Source organism: Pezoporus flaviventris, unplaced genomic scaffold (assembly GCF_033815535.1).
Source record: "Pezoporus flaviventris isolate CSIRO_AGI_PZ_B2104156 unplaced genomic scaffold, CSIRO_AGI_Pfla_v1 ptg000030l, whole genome shotgun sequence".
NCBI lineage: Eukaryota > Metazoa > Chordata > Aves > Psittaciformes > Psittacidae > Pezoporus > Pezoporus flaviventris.
In genome coordinates, this window is record NW_026892578.1 from 1417720 (window position 1) to 1443319 (window position 25600).

At 47.0% G+C, this 25600-nt stretch overlaps 1 protein-coding gene across 9 annotated transcripts in view; it reads right to left on the reverse strand.

The window, feature by feature from the left end:
* The window catches only part of MAP4K4 (mitogen-activated protein kinase kinase kinase kinase 4), a 165090-nt gene extending 142546 nt beyond the window's left edge, over positions 1–22544 (reverse strand). For 3 of the 9 annotated variants that reach the window (XM_061459639.1, XM_061459642.1, XM_061459637.1), the window contains exons 1-2: positions 21598–22543; positions 21192–21257 (exon numbers count right to left, since the gene is read on the reverse strand). In XM_061459639.1, coding sequence (XP_061315623.1) covers positions 21192–21257; positions 21598–21654 — 123 coding nt within the window. In that variant the 5' untranslated portion in view covers positions 21655–22543. Of the gene's footprint in view, positions 1–21191; positions 21258–21597 lie in introns of all 9 variants that reach the window. The other 6 variants (XM_061459640.1, XM_061459641.1, XM_061459645.1 and 3 more) reach the window with 4 other exon arrangements.
* Between the last annotated feature and the right edge of the window lie 3056 nt (positions 22545–25600).

Genomic DNA, 25600 nt, shown 5'->3' on the forward strand with positions numbered 1-25600 from the left:
AAAACCCAACTTACTCGAAGTACAAGTCAGACAATGTGCAAACAGCTGGACACTGAATTTTAGAAGGGCATTAAGCAAGTGTTGCTAAATTGATGGGGCCTCTGCAGAAGGATGCTGTGCTTGTTAGGGGTATACCTATGAGGTTGGGTTGACATTGCCTTCTCAGAGGAAAGGAGAACTTGCTTGAACAATTTGCCCAATGCTGCATCTATTTTAAGAGCAGTGACCCAGATCTTTGTTTTGTCAGCAGATGACTTGTATAACAGATGAATTGACAAGGAGTTAAACCGGCATTGGGCAACACCAAGGTGCTGACAAGCACTGGCAGAGACAGGTGATGGAGGAAAAGACGGCACCACCAGGCTCTCCCACTTGAGCTTAAGCTTTCAAATCTGCAGTCAGCCAGAGGGTCACCCAGGGCTAACATAAGCCCCGATGCAGATCCACCCTAATCAGTTATTTGACCATGCCCCTGTGACCATACCCATGCTAGTAGCATCTTTACCATGGGTGTCCATAGCAGCAGAGTCCTGTTAGAACACGTGGTCTCAGAGTAAGGAGTGGAATGAGCCAGAGCCCTTCAGCTGAAGTTTCACCAGCACACAGCAAACACATCCTCTACCTAATCATACACAACCTGACAGTTTTTTCCTGAGAAACATGGATCCCACTAATACCTGTCAGGAGGTAAGAGGGAAATGGACGAGCCAGTGCCCGCAAGTGAGCGCTGCAGCTGAGGGGGATGAATCACTCCATCCACACACTGCTGGAAAGAGCTGCAGAGACAGAGGAGACACGTAGCCTGGACAAGTATCTTTAGACACTCGTCTGATCTTAAGCACGCTTTTTATTACTGGTGATTAACATGCAACTGAGCACTTGGCAAATCCGGAGGGGAGTGACTCCAGGGAGGCCTTGAGGCTGAGGGAATAGGAGGGTTGCTTGCAGGAGGATGGAAAAGACCAAGTTATTAAGATGGCTTGTATTATATTTTTTGTCTGGGAAGGTGTTTTTTTTTAGCTGTCTCCAGCATTTCCTTAATACCTACAACCTTCTTGAAAACATACCACAGAAAGATTAATTTCCCAAATCTGTAATATTCTGAAGGATGGAAAGTGAGAGACCAAGAAGATAGCATGGGGGGGATCACAAGAAACATCTCCAGAAAGGGCTTCTCAAGACACAAACAGCTGCAGAACTGGTCAAAACAAGGAGAAACAGGGAGACTGTCAACTTAACCCCCAACCTGTACCCCTAGCCAGGTGAAAGTATTTTGAACAGCTCTGCGTTGCACAGGAATGTGTTGACTCCTCACAACAAACATCACTCGCATGGGACCAGTGCTTTTCCCTTTAAAATTGATGTTCTTGCTAAGAAAGATACCCGTACTGTGACTAAGCAAACCAAGTTCTCTCTAGAGTGGCTCTATTTATTATGTCCTTACCCTCTGCAGTCCAGAGGCTGCCAGCCCAAAACACGTGAGTGATAAAGCAGCAGCAAGAATACACTGTCTGAAACAGCTACAAGCAACTGCTTATGCCAGGTTTTGGTTGGATTTCTATTCCCCTTGACCTCCATGTGCATTCAGTGTTTTGAGAGCACCACCATACTACCTAGCGTAAATCACACCAGGAGATAACGCGGGTGCATCTGCCCTGCAGAAATGCCTGTGCCTGTGGCTCCCTAGCAAGACAAGTTTATCCAAACACTGGCAATGCAAAGAGGGGAGCAGGTGAAAGGTCCAACCTTTGCTCAGCTCAGAGTGGGGGGAAGAAAGCAAACAGGCAAAGCTGCCAGTGGCACCAACATGCTTACGGCCCACAGACAGGTAAATATCCTCCAAATACAACTCAATGGGAAAGGAAGATCCAGAACTCTGCTTTAAAATACACAGGGAGAAACAGCCCCTCTCCAGCCTAAAAAAAACCAACAAAAAACAAAAAACAAAACAAAAACTAAATATTTTCATACAAAATAAAATAAAAATCTCAAAGAAAGCAGGAGAAGTGAATGCCTCCCTACCACTCTTTCCTCCCCACTCCACCATCCCTGGAAGCACTGGCTGCTAACAACACTATAGCAAATTGCTGCCAACAGCACAGAAAGGAAGGGTTCGTTAGCTGCAAACATACACGCCTGCACTTTTAATAACAGACTTTTAATAACGTATAGCAAGTAGCAATAAGCCCAACTTCACAATAAACCAGTGAAGTTAATCAAGTATTTCCGAAGTAACAAATTTCAGGACCAGAGCTTTTTGGATATCCAAGAGCCGGAAATGTAGCTTTATGGACAGCTCTGCAGGGATGGCTCTGCCCATCACCAGGACGTGGCTATGGCCAATTATACCCAAGTGCTCATTCCACGATGAAACAGGATAATAATGAAGAAAAATGTCAGAATCCCACAGGCTTAGAAATCAAAAGTAATCAAAACCACATAGAATTCAAGTCTAGTAGAGATTTATCAAATATTTAATACAGAAAACCCTTAAGCGTGCTGCTGTCAACTCAGCTTGAGAGAAATGTGCTCCTTTCCTAACATCTGTTCCCAGGATGCATTTCTTTACTCAGTAATTTCAGTTTAAAAACAAATGAACTGTGGATGTATATTTCAGCTAAACCACTGCCTTTCTTTAAACAGACCTGGGTAAAAGGGGCATTAACCTCCTGTCCCTGTGCCTGTTCAGTGCCACTTATCAGTAGGATGAAGGACTATCTTTTCAAAGTGCACCCTTTCATCCTTCTGGTGCCTAAACATGACCACCACCACCCCCCCCCCCCTCCAGTGCACTGCCCCAGAGTGGAACGTGTGTGTAGCGTCCCCCTGGCTCTAATCTTCAATCCGTTCCAGCACGGAGAGCATGAAAGGCAGCAGGTTAAATTCAGCAGAGCAGGACAAACAGGATCTGTGTCCGAGGGCAAGAGCGTCTTTCTCCTGAGTTTGTTCTAGCAATCCAAACACTTCAAGGGGTCAAGTTGGAAATCCGCTGCAATTTAAACTCTTACCAAGAACATAATCTGGTTTCAGCAATTCCTGCATGGAATGGGCCTAGATCAATGGAGGGAAGTAAGCGATTCCTAAGTACTCAGGCATCTACACTGTTATTGAATTTGCCATATAGAAGCAATGACTAGAGCTTTTTGCCCACCCAGTGCATTAGAGAGGTCAGGACCAATCCCTTCAAGAAACAGATATGCCCACTTTTCTGGCCTACCTGCTATTTATTACTCAGTTAAATCTTTAAGAAACTGTCCTCAAGTAACCATACAGCAGCCCATACCTTCTCCTTACTGCCTTTTCAGCCTGCTAGTACCATACACACTGTATCGGAACAGTTTTCCCCTGGAACCAGTGCAGCTCCTCAGCAAACAAGTCTCTGGCCAGATGGTGGGCTCAACAGAAACTCCTCTAAGTACCTCCTAATACCTAAAAAACAGACTTGGCTCAATCCTCCCACAACTGTCACCTCCTTGCAGATCAAGGGGTGGGAGGGGAGGAGGGAACCTTAAAAAACAGCTTGAGCAATAGATGTGATCATGGTTTTCCTGGGGGAAAAAAAGAGGCTATGTGAGTACATTCAAAATTGCAGCTGAGTGGGAGAGTTTTAATCTTTAGAATTTGTTGCCTGCTGCTACCAGAGGGACCACTGCATTATTACCCAGCACCTGAAAGACTGAATAAGGATACAGCAGCAACCAGCACGCATAACGCTGGAGAGGAGATGTACATCAGCTTCTTCATCCCCCACTGCTCACAATATGGCACAAGGCCACAGACACCCTTACACATGCCTCAATTCATTCACAAGGGGAGAAAAATCTGAATAGATAATCAATTTTACTTCACCTGGTGAACATGGAAGCCTGGGAAACTGGCGTGTCCCACAGCTCTCCCACACACTCCACTTCTTCAGAAAGCGGTTCCTGGGCAGTACAGCCTGAATCAAAGCAGAGGGGCCGGCAGCTCCCAAGGGCAGAGCATCACTCCAGCACAGGCAACCACATTCAGGAAGGAGAAGCACAACCAGCAAGGAAAACAGTGACTAAGCTCCAGGTTTCAAGAGCAGCCACTCCACGTTTAAAGCTTCCCCCATCAAATGTTATTAGCATCCTGATGAATTAAATGAACCATTTCTTAAGGCCGTGATGCCCACACAGTCTCAGGGGGACGATCACATTGGATAACCCGCAGAACCGGAGATGGGATGCGGTGGCAGTCCACATGGAAGCTGCAAGCCAACAAGATGAACTCAGACCCGTGGGGATGACCTGCTCTCCTCCCTCAACTCCCCTGTCCCCTCCCTACCAGTTGCCTCATGCACACAGTCTTACACACTGCCATTCAGCATTTACACAGCCACTGGGCACCTCCTTATACCTAAAAGACCAGGAAACAGAATTCATGTATACTAAATGCGGTACAGCGAATTGCACTAAAAGTCACATCAAATTTTGAATAGCCAGAAGCGTTACAACAAAGCAGTTGAAGTGGGGTGGCAGGGAGCGATGGTTCTCTCCTGGACGGCAATGCTGTTAAAATAAGTTGCAGAAGCAGAAAATTTCAGCAAAGGTTGTTAAAAAGTAGACGTATCTAAATTTAAACTAGTCCTTCTCCTTTTATCTTTCTGACAGAATGTCTTTTTTACCTGCCACCAGCCTCAGAGTATCAGCTAAACTACAGTTTATCCAGACCAATGCTGCATTTTCCCGTCCTCAATATATTTACCAGCCACCTCCAGTTTAAAAAGAGATTCCTTAAAGTAACAGCTGCATCAGAAGCAGCACTAAAATGCCTTGAGAGCTTTTGCTTAAACCCACACTTTGAAAAGTCATGAAGGAGTTCATTTTCCTAAGTCTGAAGCTAGAAGGAAGTGAAACATTCTGCCAAAATTTGTTCTGCGTATGTGTAAGAAAGCTCCTCTCTGGAAATGCAGTTTCCAAAATCATGTGGAGAAATGGCATGAAACCACTGTCCTTGTAAAAGAGCAAATTGATTTGCAGAGGTTGGGTTTGAGGCTTAAAAGGGCAATTCAGAGGTAAGAAGGCACTTAATTTTGTTTCCCAGAGCTCTGTGAGACCCTTGTCCTAAACACATCCACACACCGGTTAAAACCTTCGCTTTGTTTCCACTCTGCACCCACACTGGCATCAAAAAGCCTTGCCCAGGGGGGTGAGCTGAGACCCGGTGCTTCATCCATCCCCAGCTATGAGGAGCTGCAACCCCCTCCTTAAACAAATTTGCCATCAAAGGCACAGAGCAAAGACCGGGTTTTTATCCAGTGTTTTTGGGGAAGGATGGTAATGCATCGCACTGCTCCCCTCTCTAGCCACCCTTTTGTCCTTCCCGTATCAAACAAGTCTGCTGTGGCCCGTTTATTCCCTCCTCCCCCCACAGGGAGGAACAAAGGGCAGCAGTCTCTAATGGCTTGAGAGCAAGGGATCTGGGGCTTGGTTTATTACATGCTTAACAGAGCACTGAATTACTGGTGGTTATTGCCTAGTTTAACTGCCTTCCTTAAAAGAGAAACATGAGCAAACAAGTATTTGCCATGAAAAAAAAAACCTATTCAGACAGGAGCTGACAAGAGCAAAAGCATCCAGGGTTTACAACTGTTTATTAGCAGTCCTGCATTCAGGCACCGGCTGAGATTGAAGCAAAGACTAATGCAAAGAAATCCCCACCTTGTCCACCACCTCCTCAGGGGGCTTGTCTAGCCCTGGATTTACCACCCGAGGTTAGCATACACACTAAGTACCTGAGGCTTTAACTTCACAGACTTAGCATGTGTCAAGGGCAGCGCGCCTTGTCTAGACAAAGACTTTCAATGCACTTTAGTTAGCATATACAAACCTCACACCTTCAATCCCGGCAGAGAGAGGAGCTCTTGGGAGAGAGCATCCCCACAGAGTGCCTCCGACTGCCACCTCCATCGGCAGGGACCCCTCTAACTTCAGGAGATGGCACCACAGTTTTGTCCGAAAGATAATGGGAGAGGAAACAATAAATTAACCCAGCGGAGCAGAAGACAGACCCCAGACCTTTTTCTTCTCTGTTTTTGCTCAGCCAACAGGTAACAACTGTGACCCCTCAGCAAACAGCCAGTGCTGCGAGCAGAGATAAACCTGAAGCCTTCATCTCGGGCACGCATCTTCCCAACGCCCAATAAAAAGGAGGGCTAATAGGCTTTCTCCACAGGGAAGCAGCAGGTAGGAGAAGAGAGAACAGGCTCTCTTGCTCCCATCAACCTAGTCATTTATTTTTCATGAAACTTGGGAGGATTTTAGATGAGACCCGTACCCCAAACCAAAATACAGCTAAGTCAGCCCTGAGGTTGAAAAAGTGCTGAGGAGAGGCTGAAACGGATGGAGCCTCATTTCTTTGGCAGGCCAGGGTAAAAAGAGACCACAGGAAAAAAAAAAAAAAGATCTAAAGAACGTACAGAATGCGTGTGGAGAAACACATTAATGAAAATACAAACAAACCTCACTCATCTTGGCAGAACTACAGCCAATACCAGAGGTCATGTGGATTTAACCATATCCTTTCTATTTGCTACTTACTTTTGTACCAAAAAAAAAAAAAAAAAGCCACAGACAAGCCTAGAGGAAGAAATGCAAAGGATGATGAGTGTCGAGTTTAGAGGAAGGGAGAGCAGCGGGAGAAATTCACCCACATCAGATGAGTATGAGGAAAGAGAGCAAGAAGGACAAAACAAACCACAGAAAGGGGGAGAAACCTGCCACTGCTAAAAAAAGGGCAAAAATAGAAAATTTATTCTATGGGAAAAGATCAAAGAATAAGTCAAAGACGTTTCAGTCATGAGGCACTTTTCAAAAATGCCTCATGTTCCAAAACAGTTTCTAGAAAAAATACCTTTTCTCTCAAGCCTGATGAGGGAACATTGTCTCAAACCAAAACGTGCAAGCCTCTGCCCACACAGCTCTAACCCCAAGCTGCAATGAGACTGATACCCAGTATAGTTCCACTGACTTCAGCAGATAGGGCCTGACCCTGGACAGCCGAAGTACTTATAGCTTTAGAAAAGCAATCTGAACTAAACCAATATACACATGAACACTGCGGAAGAAAGACTACCTCTACCATGCTCTTATTCCAACACACTTCTTTTTCTCTCAAGCAACATTGATGCCTCTTGAATTATAAATACACAGGTAGTCTGCATGACCCATAAAGGACATTATTACTGCCGCCCTAAGACAGCAGAGACATTCAAAAACTTTCCCCTCAAAACATTCAAATCACGAAACCACACATTTGTCGAAGAGAACTTTGGCTCGGGTGCTCACAAGACTTTCTGCCGTCACGCAGAGCAGTTCCTGAAACTAGGTGGTTTTGCTGACGGCTGTGATTCAGACGCAAGTCCCTAGTCATTTCAGCATGCTGGTTTTATCACCTTCCAAAGCTGTCCGTAGTCACTATTAAAAGAAATCCACAGAATTCAGCACAGCAGAGGCAAACCCAATCTGCGCCTTGCAAAGAAACTCAGGACTGAGCATCCTTGAACGGCCCCATCTCTTGGGAAGAGCAGCATCTCAAGGTCAGGTTATAAACACAGCTCTCCGGGAAACACTCTGTACTGCTGCTGGGTGCGCAGTCTGCAAAGGATAAAAAACGAATGGCCTTTGAAGGCAGACAAGCTATTAAATTTTTACTAGGTGAAATGTTTACTGAAATAAATCTAGTCCTTTCCACTCTTGGTTATTATCGTAACACATATGGTAACTGACATACAATTAATGGCGCTTTAAACCAAGAGTTCTTGGAAGAAAAACGCACTCCCAACTTTCCAGCTAACCTTGACAAAAAGCCAGGTATGGTAAAGCTCAGCAACACAAGTGGCTTTATGAGAAACCCCCTTTATTGGGCACCTCTCACTCTCACAAGGAACACCGGCTCCAAGCAGAGATGAGTCTCAGCCATGTCAGCACCACCCACCACCACTGACACAGACCCACTAGCAGTCAAAGCTCAGCAGGCCAAATCCCCACCTCAGCAGTACTGTACCACCCACACCTCTTCAGTGGGTTTTCATGTACACGTGCTATTTCACATCTGTCAACAGTTCAGACAACGGCACCCACAGAGATTTCATCTCTTCTCTGAAGCGTATTGACCCTGCAGGGCGAATGGGTATTAACAGTAACGTGACACTTTAATACCCAAGCCTACTAGCTTTGTTTCCAAACTCCCAAGGATTACAAACTAAGTTGTTGCCATCTCTGCAGATCTGAAATGCTGTCCACATTCCCTTTTCCCATCTTCTCCTATCTGAGTTACAGAGAAAGATTAAAACTCACATTATGGTGCTACTGGGTCAGTATATTCTCCACTAAGAATGAGATATCTCCAAGACCCAGCACCTTTAGCACAGCTCTGTGCCATGCCAGCAAGTGGGATTCCTCTCCCTGCTGGAATAAAGTAACGAGATACCACCCAGGGTGTTTCAGATGTCTGCTTCACCTCCCCCTCTCCTTTCCGCAATAGGAAATCCTACTGGTGGGGAATACATAAGAAAGCCTTCCCCTTTTCCCACACAGCCCAGTGCAAACACACCATATGTATACAAAACATACTGCCTCACAACAACAGCACACACTGACTACATGCTTTGTTATCAAAAACCTAAGAGGGGCAGAGCAGCAGCAGAAGGGGATGCTCCAAAGTCAAATCGCAATCACAGCAGGGACTTGATCTACGACCGAAGTGGCAATGTCAATGACAGTGGTTTCATTGCCCATGTCTCTTCCTCTCCCAAAACCCAATGCAAGCACTGCCACAACACTTGACCCATGCGGAGGCACCTCCAAACTCAGCAACTGAACCAGAAAGAAGTCTGCTCAGTAACAAATATATTTTTATTCCTGAAGAGGAAACCAGAGAGGGCTTCCATTACCACAGAGGAAACATAAGGAAAGGTAGCATTGCTCAGGACTGATTTACTGCCTCAAGTCATTCAGAAAACCATAAAGCCAGTGACATATAAGACAAGCAACTCATTCACAAGAGCTCTTTGATCTTAAATACAAATAAAATTAGGTCAATATTAAAGATTTTCATTCCTTGCCATATAAGACTTCCATAAAGCCTAGGAAAAGCTTTTCCCATCCCTTCTTTTAACACTCAAGTTACTTAGCAAGTAACATTTCTTTCACATGACTTGAAACATTTTCTCCATATTCACTTGTCATCACTCCAGAATTTAACTCTTGGCGAGAACCTAAAATACACAGAGGGAGCCGTGTAAAGCATTTTCCATAGCGCCCGAGGACAAGTCAGATCAGAGGATTTCGTTGCGCTTCACATGGGGGAAAGTAAGGAGCAAAGCACACCTCCCATCGCTCAGATTGAGAAACCAAAAAAAAAATGGATTTTTGGTAATTTGTTATTCAAAGCATTCCAGTGATTTTTAACAGATGAAGAGGAGAAAGCCTGTGCCGTCACTATTAATAGCCTGACATTCTTTCTTCCCCCGCAAGACCACACCAGAAACACAGGCAAAGGTGACAATTTAAGGGAGCCTGGAGGTGTGCCACCCTGACAAAGCCCCAATCCCTGCGGCGCAGGGTCTCCTCTAAACTTGCCCCGGGGCAAGAGCATCATGTGTGAGGTATGGTGCCGGTGTACAGAACACATGCCATGAAATCAGGGGGGCCCTTCACATGCGAGACTTCCCCACAGCTCTCAACGCTGCGCCTTTTGTTCCTTCTCCTGCAACAGTGCATCATTAACCTAATCTGCTGAAATAACAGCGGATTGCAGGATAAGCTAAGGATATAGCATCACTGCATTTTCGGTTTAACGTGCTCCATTGTGTTAGGGTGGCTTTTTGTATTTTATTTATTTGCTTTCTAAACCAACCAAGAGCTCTTGTACACAGCAGAAGGCCCCTGAAGCTACCGCTGTAACGTGGTATCTGCTCGCAACATCAATATACCAATTTTAAAGGTATTAACGCTGCTGTTTGGTCATAGTAAAATATCCTAATACCCGCCTCACCTCTGTTAAAGACACCAATACAGTTCAATGTGAGCAACAGTTCAGGCCTTTCTGCAAAACCCATTTATAAACAGAAGCCTCACCAACTGCAACATGGCACATAACAATTCCACCACAAACACAAGTAAAACAAGCAGGGGCACCAGGAGGCTCGCTCAGCTGCCCAAGAACATTCAGTCCCTTCCTCTGAGCAGCTCCTACAAGACCAGAGGGTCAACGTGCAGTGTTCCCTCTCTTTGGCATGGGTAAGCGTGAAAACTGATCCCAGCTATCACTAAGGCAACAAAGGGATCTCTTCTCGTCAAAGCACAGTACTTTGCATCCAGAGATTTGGATTGTATCTCTGTCATATATTTCCTGGTTGGCTGGGAATAAATTACATCAGTTCCCCACTGTACTTCCCTCACACATCCTCACCCAAGGAGGGTGTAAAACAAAGTGGATAACTGGAGCATCAGAGAAGCACAAAAGAGCTCCACTCCTTTGTGTTTACACGGGAGATTACCATGCAACTGATAGTTGGGTTTAACAACCGGCGCGGAATATGAAACTTCAAGTACTTCAGGAATGTCCACTCTAGCTCCAGAAGGAACACACATTATATTGCCTTAAAAAAGCCCCAAGTGTTAATTAGAGAAAAATTAGGGTTGTATTTACAACAGGTTGAAATTTAAAACTAAGATCCCAACCTGACTGGATTTATTATCTGAGCTCACAGCTACGGAGAAGCAATACGATGACATGGCTGGGGAAAAATAAATAACAAAACCCCACACAGGTTTGCTGGGAAAAGATACCTTGTAGAGAAGCACACCTTTGAAAAAACCAGCTTGAACGTTAGATGTTTCATTACGACCCCTATCAAGATCATCAGGAGTTCAAAAGTATTTCTGTAATTATCATCTGAACAACAGTAACCTAGAATAAATGAATTTTCTGTAGACGTATAGTTTATTTTAACAGGGAAGACCTCAGCACATATTGCAGTGAGCACAAGAGAGGAGACACAAGGCACTGACTTCTCACACTGATAGCTCTTCTCAACTGGATCCCTCAGAAGTTCTGCAGAAATAAACCCATCTATATTTAAGTTCCTAGCCTTCACATAAATGTGCAGAGATACTGAGGGAAAGTACATTCACCTTTTGGTAAATGCACGCAAAAGCCAGTCACTTATTTATGAGTCTTCTGGGTAAAGGGATGCTTCTCTTCCCAGTGATGGGCAAGAGGGGCTTTAGATGCTACGCACTTTTGCATATTCATGTATAGAGGCACCTTCACTCCTACTATACATTTCACAAAGATAACAGGCAGTAGAAACTACTACATGCATGGTATGGGGGGAAGAAGGGGGATGTCAACCTGCCAGCCTTAGACATCTGGAAGATATACAACTGAGATGTTCATCACAAGGTTCCATTAGAATTAAGACTCGGGTAAAGAGCAACTGAACTCATCCTCAGGGCAGCTATCTCCAGAGGCCATTCCCCTGTCCTCTTTCTCTCCATCCAGCTCAGATTTAGACAGCAGAGGGGCAATAGGCCTATAGCAGACCCTATTTAAGCACCTTTCAAAAGTACCGACCAAGTCCAGTGCACAGAAACAAGCTGTAAACTACTGACCACAGGTTCTATCTGCAGCTCTCACTACAAAATGCAAAGAATACTTGTACCCAAGTTATAAACCTTCGCAGGTAAGGGGTGCATAAAGAAAATCAAAATGCTGATGGCCCCTAAGGTGTACTCCACTAACAAGTGCTACTGCAATAGTCATAATAATTCTTGAGGGAACTGGTGCACAAGTATTCCCTCTTGACAACAGCCTTGCAAAACGGGTACAGCTGCGCTTCCTTTTAGCTTTTCTATTGAATCTTCCTTGTGAAGCACAAAAATGAAGAAAAATGATCAACTGCAATAATGCTGGGAGGTCCTGGACTTTAAGACACATAAATCCAAATACACCATAGTATACTTTGCTGTAACACATTAAGGCCCATTGACATGAAGCTTTTATTTCCTGGGTTTGAAAACAAAACAACCCAATACCATTAGATAGCTTGAAGTGCAGGGGGCAAGTTTTGAGACAAGTTTATTTTGGTTTGAGCTTACTGTTTAAATTAGAATCATGAACTCTTGCTCACTGTCATCCCCTACAGCTACTTTCACAAAATCCTGGGAAGAAACCATTGAAACCTACCAGAGCTTAACTGAAATTAACTGTTGTGGTTTTAAGACTTAAAGTAACTTTTAACTGTTGCAAAAAAACCCAAACAAAGCACATCAGCTTTGAGGTAAACCAGCAGGAGTGAACTATTGCCTTGGTAGTCCTCTGGAAGTCAGTAAAACTCAGATTTGGTGCAACTGAGTATTTTAAGCTGCTGCCGCTCCTTTACCTGCCTGAGTAAAGTCCTCCCATTTCAACTCTGTCCCCTGATGAAGCTGCCAGGTGCAGGAACCAGAGCCAACAAGTCCATACCATGGGCTGGTACAACATAAAAAGATGGTAACTCAAACATTCAAACTTAAACGAGCCCAAATTTGAGAGCCCTAAAATGTACAGTGAAGTGAAGGGGACTCCAGAAGCATACTGAAATCCAAAGCCACATTTGGGGACAGTACATTACAGAGTCAGACCCAAACACCAAGCAGACGGGTGTTATGTGTGAACACGAAAACCAGCATTTACAGGTGGAGAGTGGCACTAGAAGAAGGAAAGCTTTCAGAGGCAGGTGGAGAGCAGGGCAGCACCCATGACTCCAAAGCTGCAAACGCAAGATTCCCAAAGGGACTGTAGAATGGTTTGGGTTGGAAGGGACCTTAAAGATCATCAACCATGAGCAGGGACACCTTCTGCTAGACCAGGCTGCTCAAAGCCCCGTCCAACCTGGATTTTTTAGGACTTCCCTGGCCAGGGTGGTGGAAAGAGCATTAGGTTAGTGTGCCACCCCAGCAGCCTGGAGCCAGGGAGATACTGCGGCACTGGAGGCACAGATGGGCAGAGGAAGAAGCTGACAAACAGCCACAATGCACCACCAACAGCCCCAGCAGCCATGTTGCTGACCCCAGCCCACAGCACACCTTCTCCAGGGGCAGGGCTGCCTTGCTCCAGGAAGCGTGTGCCTACAGCCCATGCAGCTCCTTCAGCCGCAGGTACCATGACTCACTGTGATCCCTGCACACAGAGCAGGGATTATCAACACGCCATGGGACAGCTCCAAAGGGAGGTGACGGAGACATACCAGATAAGCACTACAATACCAGTATAACTGCATCCATGTTAGGAGTTTTACCACATTAGCTGTTTTATTACTAGACAGGCTGATCAGGACCTGCTGGCACTTGCAGTGTCCTGTTTGTACAGCAGTAACGACAGCTACAGCAGCAGAGCAGCCCAGGGAGGTGCAGCTTTGGTGGGAAAGACAGATTTTGCCAGGAGTGTTGAACAATCTCCTCCAGAAGACATCAATTATTCCGGCACATGGTCACAACACCGCTAGGTGGGCTGAGGGAGGTATCCTCAGCCTGGGCCATGCTGAAATCAGCACAAAAACCTGCGTCAATAAACATTCCCCTGGTCTGCATAAGCCCAAAGCCTGGTGGTTAGTGACCTGCCATGGGTAAAAGCTAATCTCTTTCATAACATATATGGGTTTTAACATGGAATTATATATGCTAATGTGGTTATTACTGACAGTTAAGCTGTCCCTCACTTTTTCTTGTATTAAGCACTCCCCTGACTCCACACTTTTTATTTCCCTCAACTATGAATAGTCCATCAAGTCACTCTTACTATTTAAGCCAGCTTCTCCTTCTGCTCCCTCTTCTTTCCGCTGTAAATTTACCTTCAGTAGGCTGATCCTCTCCGAGCTGTCCTACTATCTCTTCCTAACTCCACCTTTTCGCAGAGTTGCTCCTTCACTTATGAGTATGATGCAAGATCAAGCAAGAGGAGGACATGGGAGAACCCCAGGAAGGTGTCAACACCCTTCATGCCTGCTACAGGGTACTCGAGACAGGAGTTAGCTGCACCAATTTCCAAATGAAGTGGACAAAAGCCTACTCTATCCATACATCTGTTTGTTCCCCATGTGCTTCATAAGTGCAAGTGCCCTGCAAGGGTGAGCGTCTGCAGTCCCCAGTCTCTGTGATTTCATCCTTGTTCAGCAGCAAATTAAAACCAACACCACTGAGGTCAAATTGTAGTTATTCATTACATTCAGAGCAGCAGATTTCACTCTGCTGCAGGACAGCAAAGCCCAGGAGAGCAAAGGACTGCTTTGCCTGCAGGACTATCGTGTCTCCTGTCTGTACTCTTTTCTCCTTCAGAAAGCTGCCCTGCTCTTTCTCTAACACTGAAATCAATACCGCAGAAGTTAGGACTGCTGAGCCCTTGGCCACCCAGGAGGAGACACAGCAAGCCTTGCTCAGGACAGGAGAAGGGACTAGGAATGGGGGCTGCATGGAGGCATCATGAACTTCCCAACAGTGTATTGACCATTTGGCAGCACTCTGCAGTTTGTAATCAGTGTTGTATTTTGTACCTCTGTGCAAGTGTTTCACACCGCATCCAAGGCAGAAAACACACTTTGGAAGTAACAGAGATGTAACATCTAGATCTCCAAGCCCTCTACATTCAAAGCTACCTCAAAGTTCCCAAGAAGCATGCACAGTTGTGGGTTTTTTCCTCTCCTTTCCCATAGCAGCCTGACTTTAGAGCCAACAGTATCTTTCCTTGAGCCTGTGCTGGCCTGAGAAACAATCACGGACCCGTAATGCTACAAGCATAAGGTATTTGATAACAAAACTCTTGTGCAAAGCTATGAGATCCCCTCCCAACTCCACCTCTCGTTCAAGCAAGCCAAATTCTTTCCACCACTTTCTTTGGACTGGCACCTAAAATAATGCCGCAGATAAGGATCTGACTGTAACTTTTGACTACAGTCAAGCTCACATTGTGCAAGTCAATGCTATTGAGCTTAAATATGAACGTCATCGAAAGGCAGGGAGAAACACTTCTGGTGGAGCCAGTGTGCAGTCAGAAATGTAAAATGGGAAAAACAAAAATACCACTTTCCTCCAAGGAAAACAGATCTCAAGAAGGGCGGTACATAAACCTACTCAGCTGAAATCACTCCTGCAACAGAAAGCACCACCTGAAAAGAGGATGACTAGAACGTAATGTGTATACAAAAACACACGCTAGGCCACAGAAGTCAGCTGGCATTCTAGTTCAAAAACTTATACTAAAAAATGTATATGCTGAAGGCAGGAAAATGCAAAGGGTGAACACCTCTTGTAATGCTGGATTCACTTTGGGGACATTCCTCTATACCACCCCCTAGGGTGGGAGGCGCAGACCTGCCATCATCACAGAGGCCAGAAAAAGCACTTCTGCACGCTACCGCTGATGCTCTGGTACCTGGAAGTTGACACATCACCAAAATTTCCATTACCAGGAGAGAGCAAAACTAAAGCAAGGCACAGAAGGTGTACATTCTGTTCTTCCTCCCCTTCTTTCTTCAGTACACCTAAACTAAAAACAACCCCTAACCCTCGGCCTTCACGAACAAAGCTCACCTCTCCATGCCCAGAGAGAGGTGCAGAGAGCCTTATGGCTAAAACCATCCACCTTTGCAGACCTGGGGAAATGACCCCTACCACTGCCAACAGGGAGTGAGCACACACACATATAAAAAGCAAGGAGAGAGTACAGGACTATTTCAACTGAAATTTTATCCTCTTCAACAGAAAAAATCTCCCTACAGAAAGCTGAGAAAATTTCCTAGGAGTCAGCATAAGGCTGTATTCTGTCATATCCACCACCCCAAATCACTGCACAAAGCCAGGTCCCAGAGTGCCTCTTACGATTACTCCAGGAATAAGAAGTCCCTGCCCAGGAGTCTGCAATTTGATTTAAGACAAGACACAAAAGAAAAGATGTTTTGACAAACAGACAGATGGACCGGGGGAGGAAGAACAAGAGGGACACGCAGCTACCCACAACTAGCAGGTTGCTTTCTTTTTTTCTTTTTCAATAAAAATAAGTATCAGTAATCCCCACTGGCCACCTGCCTAGCTTTTGTATATTTAATTAAGAAGGATTTGGGTGATGGAGAACTGCTGAAAAGTTCAGCCAATTTGGGGGAGAACAGGGCCACAAACATCTAGCTGCAGGACCCAGAGAAATGCCAGCATTCTCCAGCCGCTGCCTGATCCTTCCTGGTTTCTCCAACAGCGAACTCTCCCATTGCAATACAACCCCCAAAAAGTCCGAGGAGGAAAGCAAGAAGGGCAGTTCATACTTAAGAGAGCTGGTCTGAACCAGTTCCTGAAAGCCAGTGACCTCACTGATCCTCAGCACAGTTTGTCTTTATAGCGATAAGACTGGAACTGTATTCGTGTTAACAAAATCATCTGAATCCACAATGATGTCCCTTTAGCAGTGAAAGAAGGAAAAGGAGGGGAGGGCTAAAAAATAAATCCAACTGAGTTAGTAGAGAATACCAAGCACTGTCCTCTTTCCCTACCCCCCAACACAGTCACCTTCTAAGATAGAAAGTCCATTAAGACAAAAATAGAGTATCCTTAGCGTGGGAAAACATTTATCCAAGTTTTAATTTCTTTTCAAATCAGCATTTAAACGATCACATCTTACATCATTTCCTTTTACGAGCCAGCAGTTAGACAATACACATCATTTACATGCAGTTTTGGAAGGCTGCAACATAAATCAACAAAAGAAGCCTTCACTATGAGTTAACTATTACAAGGCTGTTCTAAAGCCACACCAGCCTGTGCTGAGGGCAATTAGGAATATCATCCCTAATTCTCCTCTTCCTGGTGCACTCCTGTGATGCCTCAGAACTCACACAAAACCAGCCTTCCCCCCAGTCATCGCTGCTACAAGAGAATTAGGATGTCTATCTGCAAGATGTAACAGCACACTCACAACAGCTATTTCAACGTGTTAACTGTCTTTAAAAACACATATGCACACCCCGAAATAAATTGACTCAGCAGCTTCACACAGTTCAGTCTCAGTAACAGAATACTTGTGCCTCCACGAACAATCAGATGACAGAGATTTTAATATGTGCAAAATATTAACCAATCCCTTTAGCTCACAGGTCATTTCTGCATTTAGAAAAAAACAGAAGGGAAGCAAATACCTAGTTTGAATCTTATCTCAAGGCAAATTTCGGGAGTGTTTTCATTTTGTGAGAGCCAAATTTCAAATGAAGGTTACTGCTGGATGTGAAATACTAAAATCTGACCACAGCAATGCTAAAAATGCTCCTGCACGATTTGAAAAAGATCAGATATAAAGTCCTGAAGGCAACTGATCATTCGGTGAGCTGACTGCAAGTTCCAACTACACCGAAGAGCTCAGGTGAAGCAGCACAGAGCTCAGGAGGGACAGGGACTGGAGGCACAGCCACCCCACAAGACTGCAGTATGCACACAAAAGCAGTTACAGACTATTACAGTTTTTCTGAATTCTGTGTGCGCTGGCATCATCCCCTGCTTGCACCTCACTGCTTAAAGGTGGCACATCACTATTCTGCTGGTTAAAAGAGGGCTCAGGGGCTCCGGCCCCAGGCAGGTGAGCTCCAATGCCAGCTCTGCCTGCTGCAGGCAGGCAGGCAGGGACAAGCCCGCACATGCCTCTCACTTCCATCAGCTGATACCAACCTGTTGCAGGGCAATTTCTCCTCTCCAAACTCCAGCAGAGGCATGGGGCTCCTTAAACGTGTTCAAGGACTCGGGGGGCTGTGCAGCCGGTGTTTTCAGAGGGAACTCTGCTCTGCAACGCTTAAACCTTTGCTTTCTAACTTACAAGTGATGCAATTTGCAGAAGCTTCCTTCTTTCTTCTGTGCCATTATTCTCAGATTTTGAGCTGACTACAGAAGGGCAAACAACTTCCAGGCTGGCTTTTCATTCCCCAGGATTTTGGATGAGCTCTGCTTTGCCCTAAGATGAATAAAACACTCCTGCCGCAGCCCCTTCCCCTGCACAAAGACTTCCCCAGAACAACCCAAGTCTTTTGGGTACCCAGGCCTGGGGAACTCAGGCTTCCCTCATTCACTGCTGCGTAACAAGCTCCTCTTGAAACACAAGGTTCCTTCACACAGCAGAAGTGTAAGCCAGGTTATGAAGATGAAAATAACAAACTCTATAGACTTCAACACAGCAGCTGAAAACTTAGTATTTTTAAAACCTCACCACCAAGGTCCCAGGCCTATAGTACACTCCACATAAGCCAACCCATTTAATGGCATAAAATCCCACAAGGATCCACACTACTCCATGACAGGGTGTAACTCCACTTGCATTTAGATGCCAAACAAACAAAGGCTGTCCTTGTATTTCATGTTCCAATATACATCAATACACCCATATATAGCTAAATAAATAGCTATGGTAGAACTATGTATAGAAATATCTTTAGCTTGGCAGAGCTGAGCTATTTCCAGCAAGCCCAGCTGAGGCAAAGAGGAGAACAGGACTATTCTCTGCCTTTCAACAGGTCGGTGCAGTGCCCTTCCCACCCGGGCTGGAAAGCAGACTCCCCAGCACACGACCTTCGGTATCATCGCCAGGGTGTATGAGCTAGACAAAGAGATAACGTCATGCCCTCTCCCGCTCCCTCCGTCCTCCCGCAGTGGCAGGTAGCCAGCCAATCCCGCTCCCGGGTGACATCATCGCCGATGCCGATACACCAGCGTGGAAGTACATCAAAGTAACACTGCCCCGCACATCTGGGGGCACACACACCTCCACAGACAACCTACCTATCCCTTCTCCCACACCCCCCGTCTGTCCCTTGGGATGACAGCCTGCTGGAAAGGGAAATAAGACCATCTGGGAAGAGGGATTCCGAGGAGAGGTTGCTGGGTAGGAGGAAAGCGGAAGGCAACAAGCAAACACAGCGTAACCACGTTTTTCCCTCGGTTATGCAGTTCCTCCGAAAGCCCTCACCACATACACACACAGTTTCGTCTCTACCTGTCCCTGGAGCATTTTTCCTAACAAAAGAGTGGCTAAGAAAAGCTAAATCCTACTGCACTGATCTATGGGTTTTTTTTTTATATAACTGCATTATTTTAAGAATAAAGCCCAGGTTTAATCACAACAAGGAAGTTTGTTGTTTTGGTGTTTTTTGTTTACATACAACCCTATTAGGTGTCCACATGTCAAGCCTCTGTACACAGAGAAGCAGCAGTGCCAATCCAAATTTACACAGCTGACAATCCATTACTGTCCAACAGGCTCCATAGCAAAGCAGTATTCACCTACTTCTTTTATCCCTGGCACCCAAAGCACCATGCCCTCAGTCACCAGGCAAGAGGAAACCATGAGGAAGGGCAGGGGAAACCTCACATCAGACACACATTTAAACTAATGCCCTGACAGAAACAGCCTCCTGCTCCCCCTGTTATCAGAGCAACACAGATGCCCCTCACACCTTAGGTGTCATTCACTCTTCCAAGTCACTAAATGCATATGCTGAGTTTCATTTCTAATGCTGACTATTCCAGGAGGGTTCTAGCATACCCAGGAAAATGAAATTTAAGATCCCTATTGTCAAGGCTGTTAAACCACCCAGGACTTCGCTCATTAAGTCAAAGTATTAACAAGTAAGCCAAGAAACAATGCACCAAATTGCAATAATTAACAGGAGAGTTTCAAGTCACACATTCACGCCCTACTTTTTTTTTTTTTATGTAAGAAGGGCTCAGGTGATGCAAGCTCTGGGAGCAGAAGGACTACAGAAAATACACAAACGGTGCCATTTCATTTGTCAGAAATTAAATGCTAGGGGGGGAAAAATGGTCAGTTTTGAGCAACCTGGTCTAGTGGAAGGTGTCCCTGCCTGTGGCGGTGGGGGGTAGAACTAGATGAGCTTTAAGGTCCCTTCCAACCCAAACCATTCTATGATTCTATGAAGTGCAGCTTCTCACTCATCTCCCCCTTCCTCTCTGGCCCTCTGAGCCACATCCTTTTCCCCAGCCTTCTGCCAACAGCAGCAGCCTGGTTATTCCACCTCCACTCTTCACATGCAACTCGCGCGGCGCAGGCAGACTACCTCTCCATCAGTACTAAGGCTTAGGTTCACGCCCTCAAAACAAACTGACATGTGTTTTGTTTGCCGAAGAGGCACCAAAGTGCTTTATTTAGTTACTGGAGCTGCAACCAGCAGTATCTCCCCATCAGGGAAACTCACCAATTATTCTGCTTTGTTTACAAGCAAAAGAATAAATAAATATAATAGAAAATGAAATAAAAACAAAGCAGATAGGCACGATCGGTCACCTCCAGTTACCTCTCCTTCCCCCTGCAAATGTGCCTTTCATTTCTACACAGCTTAAGGCCGGAGCCTTCAGCCTTTTGCCAAGTATTAGGACTGCGTGAATAATTAGTCATCCTGGTAGGCAGCACTCACTGTAAAGTCACAGAATCTCAAGATTTGTTTGTTCCACTGACTGCACACTGGAGGGGAAGAAAAAAAAAAAAGCAGGCTCTTTTCACACCCATATGGGCACCCTCCGATTTCTATTTTTTAAAGTCATACACTTGTCAAACAGGTTATTCTGGGAATTCTGATTTTCACAAAATAAGCTTCCCTGCTTCGATTGCTTATCATTGTCACCCTGACCCTCCAAAACCATGCAGGGGTGGATGTGGCACCACTCCCTCCCGACTTCACACCTTCAGCACTCTGAAGGTTTTCCAACAAGGAAACCGGGTGACAATCTTAACGAAGGCCAATGCCTTTGTCTAAAGTCACCGCAGCAGCAGCAGCAACTTCCATAAGGACTTACAGCAGCAATTTTAATAAGCCCATGGACCTATTTGTACAGCCACAACACACTCGGACAGTGTCCACCCCGTTCGGTTATTTCTTTGGGGAGAAGGCAGGGGGAATAAGGACAATAAAGGACTATTTCACCATTTCAGGATGTGCGCTCGGGAGAGTAATTCCTGCCCCGCTGTAAACGCCGAAGCCGAGAGGTTGCCAAACTTGTCACGGGCAGTAACAATGACAACATTTTTATCACCCCCAACCACAGCGGGCGGCTCGCCTTCCGCGAGCGGTCATCCCGGCACAGCCACTGGGTACCCTCTCGACAAACGGCAATAATAAAAGGAGAAGAAACGCTGCCACAAACCTTGTAGACTTGCCCGTACGTGCCATTGCCAACCACTTCCACCAGCTCAAATATCCCAGCGGGGTCCTGGGGGGCAGAAGGGGCAGAGAGGGGTGGGGGTGAGGGGGGGTGGGGGGGAGAAGAGAAGCGGGGTTACACTTTGTCAGGCGATGGCTGCTGGCGGCGTGCAGCTGTTGCGCCCTGTTTTTCCACGCACATGCCAATACATGCAAACAAAGGAAGAGCAGCCCAGGGCCGCGCTCCCCCCGCGGGGCTCCCCGCACGCCGCCACCGCCGCCGGCCCCCCGCGCCCCGACACCGGACCCGCACCCAGCCCCGGACCCGGCCGCTCCCACCACCACCGCCGGCCCGGCAGCCCCGGCCAGGGGAGCGCCGGCCTCGGGGGAATCCCCACCCCTGCACTCACCCGCAGGGAGGAAAGGTCGATATCCACCAGACTTTTTGCAGGAGAATCGTTCGCCATTTTCCCGTCTCTTCCTTTATATATGTATTTTTTTTTCCTTGTTATTTTTTTCTTCTCTGTTAAATAATAGCGAGGCCGCCGCTCACCCCTCCCCGGAGCAGCTGTGAATTGCACGGAGCTCCTCTCCTCCCTTCCGCCCTTCCCTTCTTTACTCCAGCCCCGCCGGGTTGAAACTCTTCAGCATTGGGAGGGGTTGGCGGGGGGGATGATGGATAGATAGATGGATGGTGGGAGGAGGAGGGGGGAGAGGGAGGTGAAGGAAGGGAAGGAGGGAGGGAGAAGGAAGGAAGGAGAGGGGGTGCTGCGGTCCGTCTGTCTCCCCGCGGTGCACTGCGGGGCTGGGTCCCTCCGAGGCGGGCCGCGGTGCCCGGGCCGGTCGCTCGCTCGGTGTGTCGGTCGGTGCGTGCCCGGCGGCAGCGGGCTCACACCATGTCGCGGCGGCGGCGGCAGGAGCGGCGCCGGGGCCGGCAGCCTCTGGTAGCTTCACGGTGCACCCTTTGCCCGGGCATGGCACGGCTCGGCTCGGCTCGGCCCGGCCGGGGCGGCGGCGCTCACGCCGGGAGCCGGCAGCCGCGGCCCCGCTCTTGCATGAAGGGGGGTTGGGGAGAGCTCACGCCCAGCGTCGCGGCGGAGCCCCCGCCGCCTCCGAGCCCTTCCCGCGGCGCTGCCCTCGCATGAAACGGTGTCGGGCACCGACGGGCAGCGGCTGCGCGTCCCGGCGGCGGGGCACGGGCGCGCGGCTGGAGTGGGGTGCTGCGAGCCAGACAAAGATAGCTGGGGAGGAGGAGGAGAAGAGGGAGGAGGAAGAGGAGGAGGAGGAGAAAAGGGATACAAAATATACTGCGAGCGGGGAGGGAGGGAGAGAAAGAAAACAGCTCCCCCTTCCCTTCAACAGGAAAAACCGGCGGAAACGCGCCCGCACCAGAGCACTGCTGGGTAAACTCGCGGGGAGAGAAAGAGAGAAGGAGGACGGGGAGGGGAGCGGCCGTGGCAGCGGTGCGCCTGCCACCGCCGCTGTCCGCAGTCCAACAATAGCCCCGGTGGGGCGGATGGGGGTGTGTGGCGGAGCCCACGCGTGTCCGCGGCAGGGCCGTGGCCGAGGCGGCAGGACGGGGAGGGACGGGCTCAGCCGGGCCGGCTGCTGTGGCCCCCCCAGCCTGCCGCTGAACCGAGGCCTGGGAAAGGAAGGGGGCCGTGTGCCAGCCGGCCCCCGGCGGTTTTGGAGGGGGACAGCAGGGTCAATGTTAGGCTGTCGCGACAGGCATTGCCCTTGGGGTGGGGCGTGGGGATATTTTCCATTCCCACCTCTTCCTCCCCACACACAAAGCCGTATCTCTCATTTTGTGCCCCCCACTCTAGGCCTACAGGAGGAAAGTTCCTGCCCCATCAAGAGACCTCGCAGACACAGAGGCAAACCCTAGGCTCCAGAACCAGGTCCAGCACTGCTAAGATGGTGCTGTGATTTTAACACACCATTTACTGGCAGCCAGAATTGTCTTAGGCCCCATTCCCACCCAAAAGCATCTTCCAGCAGCATCTGAATCATGGAAAAGTCTCATTAACCACTCTGAAGCTAGTCACATCAGGCAGTTGCGTGCAGGTGTAAACCTTGGCAGGATTTGTCTCTCATTGAAGTTCTTTATCGCACCGATATGGCAAAAGTGTTACCTGCTTGCAAGAGGTCGAGTTACGTTTCCTGTGGGAACCAAGGTTTTCCTGTCTCTTCTACTTTAACCACAAACTTACATATACATAGCTATAAGTATCACAGAAACATACTTTTAAAACAAAGCAAACCTGTTGAGCAGAAAGTGTAAGGATAAATTACCATAAAATGGTGTACTACATTTTCACTTAAACTGCAGCTACAAAGGAAGGAAACCCAGGGCCAGACCAGGCAACTGTTTTCCTCTGTACAGCAACCCATAAGCATAAGGCGGCAACTGATTTGCAATGGACTCAGTGCTGGGTCCATCTGAGTGCACACACACAGTAGTAGGATCAGGTCTAGAGATGCAGTAAGTGTTGAAAAGTGGATTTCCACAAAGGTTTGTTATCATCGGCCTGGTTTGCAATACATGGCTGATTTAACTCTGTCTTCTTATGCATGAGAGCAGCCTTGCTAGGTCAGCCCCATTGCCTGTCTAGCCCAGCGTCCTACCGTCTCCAGAAGTAGCCTGTGGTGGATGCTGAGGGATATGTTAACCATCCAGTGATACTTCTCTAGGGCATCCTCCCCGTTCTCTGCAGCCCAGGGAGTTCTTCGGCAGTGTTTGGTGTCACCGCGTTTCATAGTCTTTGATGATTTTTGCCTTCCATTAGGCTGCCCATTTACTTTGTAGATTCATACATGATTCTGGCTCTTAAAGTGTCCTCTGGCAGGGAGTTCCAAAGATCAACTAGCTGCTTGTGGAGACCACCTTTGTTCATTGGCTTTGAACCATCATTTGCTAGATTGAAAGGATCCATGGCTGGCTCTTGTGTTGGATGGGACAACAGTCATTTCCTACTCATTTTTTCCGTTTGTTTTTTTTTTTTAATAGACTTCTGTTGTGTTCCCCCTAGTTTTTTGCCAGCTAGCAAGTTCTGGTCTTTTTAGTGATACCATGAATGGAAGCCATTCCATACTTGCCCTTCATTGGACCATTTCTAGTTCTGATGCCTTCTTTTTTAATACAAGGGAAGAATTTTCCATATCATTTTCATGATGGGTTCCCCATGCAGCATCATGGTGATGTCCTGGTTTCCAGTCCTCTCCTGGTACTCCCTTTTTTCACTGTTGTTGGGTATAAAAATGACATTCCTGTGGAACTTGTCTGTTATAATGCCACAATCCCTTTTCATACTACCTCAGAGATTGTTGTGGTGTCATTCAGGATGAAACAAGAATTTTCAAGCCCAGGCTCTGGACTCAAGTTGTCCATACTCAGCATGTAACACCTTTCTTGTGCCCCTGTAAATACAGTCTCGAGTTTTTTTAGAGCTGAGGGTCTAAGCCCAAATACACATTTTCACCATTATAGCTCTGATGTGGCTCCACCATAGTGTCCCAGCTCATCTTTGAGCTTATATTTTACTACAGTGAGTTTTGTTCTTCGGTTTGTTTTAGTATCATATCAGATACTGAAAGAATCTAGAAGACCACTAAAGAAGCAAAAGTGCTAACAAGATTGTGAATCCTTGAAAATTGGTGCATCCCCTAACTTTAAGGGAAAAAAAAAAAAAACAGTTTTCATAAAGCAGTAAATGCCACACTAGCTTCCTGCTAGTTCCTGAGGTGAAGCACCGCACTACCTCACCTTCCTTTTCCTTCCTACACAAGCAGAGGGATGAAAGGGTTGCTTTCTCCAGGAAGAAGTCTCTCTGGCTGCGGCCAAAACCACTCTGTTCGCATGTTCATCATGCTCTTCACCAGCACAGCATACTTACCCAAGTTTGGAAAGTCTAAAGGTTAAAAGCCCAAACCTAAAACCACTGGAAAGAAGATGAGCGGTCTGTTTGGGCTTCCTCATGGAGTGAAACCAGCACCGCTGAAGGAGACAGAGTGAGACATCCATTGAAAATCATAATGCAGATGAAATGCAAGGATAGGCAATTTCAACCCTGTGGATAGTCACCCCACAGACAGAGCAGTAAATGACTCGGTCTTCTAATGACAAACTAAGTAGAAGCATCAAAAAATCTGAGTCAGCTCCATCTGTTTGGGAACAAAGCAAGAGAAAGCTGCAGGGTCATTGTGCTGCTTTCTGTCACCCTGGGACACAGTCGCACCCGTTCCTGCTCCCTGGGCTTGCAGCAGCCGATGGAACAGAGGAGAGGAACTTCCCTGAGCAGGTTCAGTATCCCTGAAGGAGGGAGGCTGAAGCTCCCTTTCTCCAGCCTTTTGTTCCTCTCATCTGGCACCTCATCCCTTGTGTCAGCATAGGCTTTCGTACAGCTGTGCAGT